The sequence below is a fragment of the Physeter macrocephalus genome, chromosome 10 (assembly GCF_002837175.3).
Source record: "Physeter macrocephalus isolate SW-GA chromosome 10, ASM283717v5, whole genome shotgun sequence".
NCBI classification, from domain to species: Eukaryota; Metazoa; Chordata; class Mammalia; order Artiodactyla; family Physeteridae; genus Physeter; species Physeter macrocephalus.
In genome coordinates, this window is record NC_041223.1 from 7811001 (window position 1) to 7817000 (window position 6000).

General features: G+C 42.1%; 2 protein-coding genes across 2 annotated transcripts in view; one reads left to right on the forward strand and one right to left on the reverse strand.

Moving 5' to 3' along the window:
* Positions 1 to 4002, reverse strand: part of IGF2R (insulin like growth factor 2 receptor) — a 91459-nt gene extending 87457 nt beyond the window's left edge. Inside the window, exons 1-2 of the mRNA XM_055087669.1 lie at positions 3992 to 4002; positions 3134 to 3273 (exon numbers count right to left, since the gene is read on the reverse strand). Of these exons, the coding sequence (XP_054943644.1) occupies positions 3134 to 3273; positions 3992 to 4002 (151 nt within the window). The remainder of the gene's footprint in view (positions 1 to 3133; positions 3274 to 3991) is intronic.
* A 12-nt stretch (positions 4003 to 4014) lies between these two features.
* Positions 4015 to 6000, forward strand: part of LOC114487015 (poly(A)-specific ribonuclease PNLDC1-like) — a 9614-nt gene continuing 7628 nt past the window's right edge. Inside the window, exon 1 of the mRNA XM_028494733.2 lies at positions 4015 to 4070. Coding sequence (XP_028350534.2) covers positions 4015 to 4070 — 56 coding nt within the window. The remainder of the gene's footprint in view (positions 4071 to 6000) is intronic.

Here is a 6000-nt window from a genome sequence, read left to right on the forward strand (position 1 = left end):
AGTCCTTAAGTTTTTACTGTCAGATCAGACATCTGAAGTACTTTAAAGAGAAGTCAAATATATAAAATGCATAAATCACTTTAAAATGTGAAGATGATTCAACTCGGTTGTAAATGGAACCAAATGGTTGTTCACAGACCCCATATAAACGACTTCTAAACTTTGTTAGATTTATGTGTGTAACAATATAATATCCTTGGCCTAAGGAAGAACTAACACAGGATTTTTTATCAAAAATAATGTACTATTATTTAAACCAAAGTTGAGGTCTTAATATTTGTTTCTAAGTACAAAAACTGCCCTTGCGGGCACCATAAAACTCACATCGACAATGATCTTCCCAGAAGGGTTACAGACAACCACCTTCCTATAGCAATGTACGAATGTGCCCGCTTCTAGGCTCCTTGCCAGTAGTCCATGATTCAACCATTTAAACTTCTGCCAATGTGACGGAAGGAAAACTAGATTTCATTATTGCTTTGATTTGCATTTATGCCTGGCTTACTAATGAAGCTGAACTGACCATCCGGATTTCTTCTTTTGTGAATTGCCTGTTCTTAGACTTTGCCATTTTCCTACTGGGTTGTTTTTCTTACCATTTATTAAGAGAAATTCCTGCCTCCTCCAGATTAAGTTTCTATGTTACTAGGTTTTTCCCAATGTTCTACTGTCTTTTTAATTTTAACTAATCCATAATTTCTGTTACACAATATGAAGGAGAGGTCTAACGTTTCCTAACAGATAAACAGCTTAATTACATACAAATTTTAGGTTATACATCAAGTTCTCGTATGTATTTGGATCTACTGTTATACTGACTCTTCTGTTCCTCTGATCTGCTCCAGTTTTTGTGGCTATTTTCAAAATTCACATTTTTTTTCCTTTCTAGGAAGTTCATGTTAGTTTCCAGCTGTCCTCTAAGAGCCAGGAGTTCAGGTTACCCACCACAGTTCCCATATTAGCTCTACAACTGTCTGATGTGACCCTGTGACTAGCAGAACAAGAGCCCTGAATAAATCCACAGGCTCTGCAGCTGGCCTGCCAGCATTCAAGTCCATAACCACGCAGCCTCTGGCCAGCTGCTTATCCATTTGATGCTTCCGTTTCTTCATTTATAAAACGAGGGAAATGAGATCATCTACAGCAAAAGTTGTTGAATGAATTAAATGAGATAGTCCACTTAAAAACGTAACACCTGGCATGTAAGTGCACACCAAATTTAGTTATTATTTAGTTATAAGACTAAATTTACAATAACAAATTTAGTTATTTCTACCGTACAACACAAATTAGCAAAATTAGATCAGATTCGAGATTATCTGTGATAATGTTAAGGTCACTCTCATTCGCTCATAGTAGTGTACTTTCCTGAGTTGAAGGACAGGGTAATAACCACTAGTGCTGAAAGTACACATCATCTAGCATACCATTCTCTCCCTCAGGGAGTTTGAGGCCCTAGGAAAAGTATGTCATGTGTGTCTGGGGGTAAAATGAGATTAGAAACAGCTGCTTTATATCATCATCAACTAGTAACAACTCATCTTTTTAACTCTCCCTTTTAACCAACCTTTCCTAGTCCATCAGGCCCAGCTTTCTAAAAACACATTCTATCAGATTACCTCCCCCATTACCATCACAAAGAACCTATAACAGATCCACTACCTACCCCAGAAAACATCAACTCTCCTGCCCGGCTTTCAAAGCTGACCTGACTTGGTCATTCTCAAATTTTGTGACAACCTCACAAATCACCCTCCTAGTGACTTTTGTGCATCTGGTATCGATCTATGTTACATTACACTATACTGTACTACCGCAAACTAGAAGACACACTTTCATTAGCCAAAAATACTATAGCCAAGTATTATAATAAAGTCAAGAGGAAAACTACTTTTCCTCTTTCTGAAAACCTCAGTAACACTGGCCAACAGGCCCACTTGTGGCCTCTCTCTCTGAATGGTCAAAAGATCCCAACCAGGAAACTGGTGATCTCATTTCCAAGTTTTTTTTAAGTATATCACAAAGTAATAAAATTTGGTCCAAGAGTTCAGAACAACCCGGTGCTTTCTCAGATCTCTACCCAGGGCCTCAAATCCCTTTTACCAGTGTTTTCAATCTAGACCATCTCCGTGTTGGAAGAGAGGGAAACCAAACACACGCTGGACCTGACCAGACCTCCCAGACCTCACTCTTCTTACTCTAAACCATTACTTTCTAAAAAGCCCTTTTTAACTGTGCTTAGGAATGTCCATTCAAGATGAGAAATGGAGCTACCAAAGTAAGCTGCCCCTCCCACCTCCAAAAACCGACTGAGTCCCCTCTTCTCACTGCTACACTGTCCCCAGTCACACGCTGTCTCCACTTCATGACTGACCCTCACCATCAGACCTCACCACTGAAAATGCCTTGGTCAAAAGGTCCCCACCCACCGACATCCATGACATCACATCCAAGGACGACACTGGCTGCTTTTATGTCTGCCCTACGTCTCTTTAGGCATCTGCCCCTTTCCCACTCCATGTAACTCGGTAGGGCTGTCAACCACTTGGATTACCCTGCCAAAGGAGAGGGTTACTGACAAAAAAAAAGAGGGCTTTGGGGGAAATGAAATGAGCCCTACCTAGGAAAGAAAGCTTTGTGCTTTCTCCTCTGGGATGGGCGGTCCTTAGGACTGTTTAATTTTTAGTGTAAGCCCCAAACCAGTGACCGTCTTTGACCCCATGTGAATACAGACTGCCTGAGACTCAAACCACCACAGAAGAAGGCAGAAAGATATAAGGGGGAAGGGAGCCAGGTACTAGAGGAAATGAGGTGAAAGAGGGAGAAAAGTAAAGACAGGGTTTAAGAAAAACATGAGAAGGCAGGTCCATGTAGAAAACATCCTTCTAGATCAATAAACACAAACGTGCATAATTCTTCATAATGATTGCACAGTATCCGCTAGATGGGAGTAACCTCATCTGGTCTCAAATTGGACGTTTAAATTGTTACCACTTTTAACTCCTATAAAGCATAAAATGTATACTATGTATCATAAGCATATATAATTGTATAGACAGCTGTATATACATAGAGTCATTTTTGCAAAGCTGGGATCCTGCGCACCCGGTAGTTTAGGGGTAGTTTTACTTACCGACGGAATGAAAGCTGTTTGTCTTCAGGTTGTGCACACAAACAGCGCTTGATGGTCCGCACTGGGCGATGTTCACATTTCCACAGATGTTGATTTTATAAAGCATGTTCTTTTTGGTATCAACAGCTTCCCATGTATAACTAGAAAGGAAGAAAAGCAATTTGTCACTGTCACTGATCTGCCAATAATTAAACTTCTCTCTAGTTTCGTATTCAAGCCACAGTTGCTTAAGATTACCGTAACCTAGAAGATACACTTTCATTAGCCAAAAATACTAAAGTCAAACTATGTTAAGCTGAATAGAAGCCAGGGCAGAAACCACGAAATACCATCTCACTCTGGTTCAATCCACCCTGAAGCAGCCTCAAGACTCCATGAACACTGAAATACTTAAAATTCTACCATTAATTTAAGACTATCAGCTCAGATGTCTAAGTCACTGCTCAAGCATCATGTTGAATTTTAAGATAGTGACCTGTCCAATCACACTGGAATGCTGAAAAGCCAGATGATTGTTTTTAACTTCATCTTAATTAAGAACTAGTTATGGCATGAAAGACAGTTCTAGTTCTGGTTTTACCTTTTACAGCTACAGTTCAGATCTGAACTGACAAGGTGAAGCTGTGCCATTAGGCAACTGATCCAAAATCAGACAAAATTTACTTTAGGTTGATTCAATGTAGCAAGCATTTTACATGCATTACAACTTGCTGTCTGTTCAAACCTCTGGCAAAGCAGATATTGAGCAACTGACCATGAACCAAAATGCACACTTGGGACAAAACACAGCTGACCCTTGAACAACATGGGTTTGAACTGCATGGGTCCACTTATATGTGTATTTTTTCTCCTAAGTACCGTACTGCCATATAACGAACTACATGATCCACGGTTGGCTGAATCCACAGAAGCAAACCGCGGATACAGAGGGCAAACTGTAAAGTTATATGCGAATTTTCGACGGGGGGTGGGCAGGGTAGGGGGGTGGCACTCCTAACACCCACACTGTTCAAGAGTCAACGATAATGCTCTGTCAGTCCTGTCATAAAAATTATTCTCAGTTCTCCACTCTTCCCAGGGAAAATGTTGTGTCCATTTTGTAAAACTTCCTCAGCAAGGGTAGACAGGAAATGAGGAAAGTAAATAAAAAGTTCCTCGCAAAATGCAAGGATACATTCATGCAACAGTATTGTTGAAAGGAAGATAAATCAAATCAGACTTGCTTCGGCTAGGCCTATCCTGGAACTGTGGAGGGCCTGGGTGTGAGACCCGGAGGTTGCTAAACCCTAAGAGCGTGTGTATGTGTCAGGAGTACCCAAAGCGGGACGAGCTGGTTGAGAGAATGCACTCCCCCAGGAGTCCACTTACCACAGCGGTGACAAAACACCAGGCAACACAGCCTCCCCGAACAGAGCCCGCCTCCCCAGAGCCCCGCCCAGCAATGGAGGAGCCCTAACACAGGGTTACTGGCAGGCAAGGAGCCAGGCATTCTCCTGAACCCAGGTCTGGGGACCCATCAATTCCACCTGCCAGGAAGCCAAGGACCTGGGCACAGTCAGCATGCAGGCGGGGTTGCAGAACGCTCCCCTGGGAGGTCTGACAGCCTCTGAAGTGCGAGAAACCTGAAAAACAGGCTGGGGTGCTTTGGTGAGGGCCCAGCTGGGCTCAAAAGCAGTCACCACTGAGCTCGGCTTCTTCCTCGGTAACACCTTAGAGATATCTCCCAGAGTCAGGAGAGTTACGTGGCCCCAGAAAACGACCCAAGTAATACCAGGCACGAGAAAATCATCCATCAAGGCCTGTTTCTTTTGACCTTCACTAACCTTCATTCATTCGCTTCACAAAATATTTTCTTAAGTACTTAGTGAGGAGTACAGCGATGGTCAAACTACAATCAGACCGAAAAGCCCCTGCCCTCCTGGAGTGTATATTCCAGGGGAGGACAGAAAATAAACAAGTAAAGCAATACACAGGAAAATTCCATCTCCTAACACAAGCATGCTTTTACAAAAACAAAATAGCGGCATGTGATAGGAAACGACCGAGTAGTTACTTAATGTTGTAGGGGAAGTCTTTTGAGATCATACTCACCCTGGGGCTTGAATGACAAAAAGAGCAACCCAGGGGGAGGTGTGGTGGGCAGAATATCCAGCAGACTTACTAGCCATTTTGAGGTCCTGAGGCAGGAATAAACTTAGCCCGCGGATGGAAAAGAAAGGAAGGCCCTGTGGCTGGAGCAAGGTAGATAAAGAGACCAGGAGAAGATGACGTCCAGGAGATGGGGACACCTGGTCACACAGATTAAAGGAAGCGGTTTTGATTTCGTACTTGAAGCAAAGAAAGGCCACTCGAAGACCCACTCTGTGGATCTTTCCTTAAAAATTTAAGCTAGGGTTTTCATGTGCAGAGTATTAGTAAACTTTTCTATTAATTACAGTTAATTAAGGAAAATTGTGAATCTCTTACTCAGGACCCCTAAGTTTTTCCAGGATAGCAGACATCAGATTTAAAGCCAAGTTTAAAGCAATGGCATCATTAAAGTGTTCCAGAATCCTAAGAACATGAGAGGTGTGTGAAGGTATTTTAGAATGAGTGAATGAGTAGGAATCCACTCCAAAGACATCCACGTGGTTACTGAAAATGCTATGCTTTTCTTAAAACAGAAACCCACTGCTGTTTTTTGCAGAGGTGATAGTTAAATAAGCTAGATGGAGAGTGCCTGTGTTTGTGGAGCGGAAAAGAGTAAAATGCGAGATGTTGTCCTGATTATCTGGAAAGCAGCGTTCCTAGGAAGACGTTGCTCTCGTCAACTATATTTCTTTTCTCTATTTGTAACTCATCATATTTGCTTTCTGTCAAGATTTATC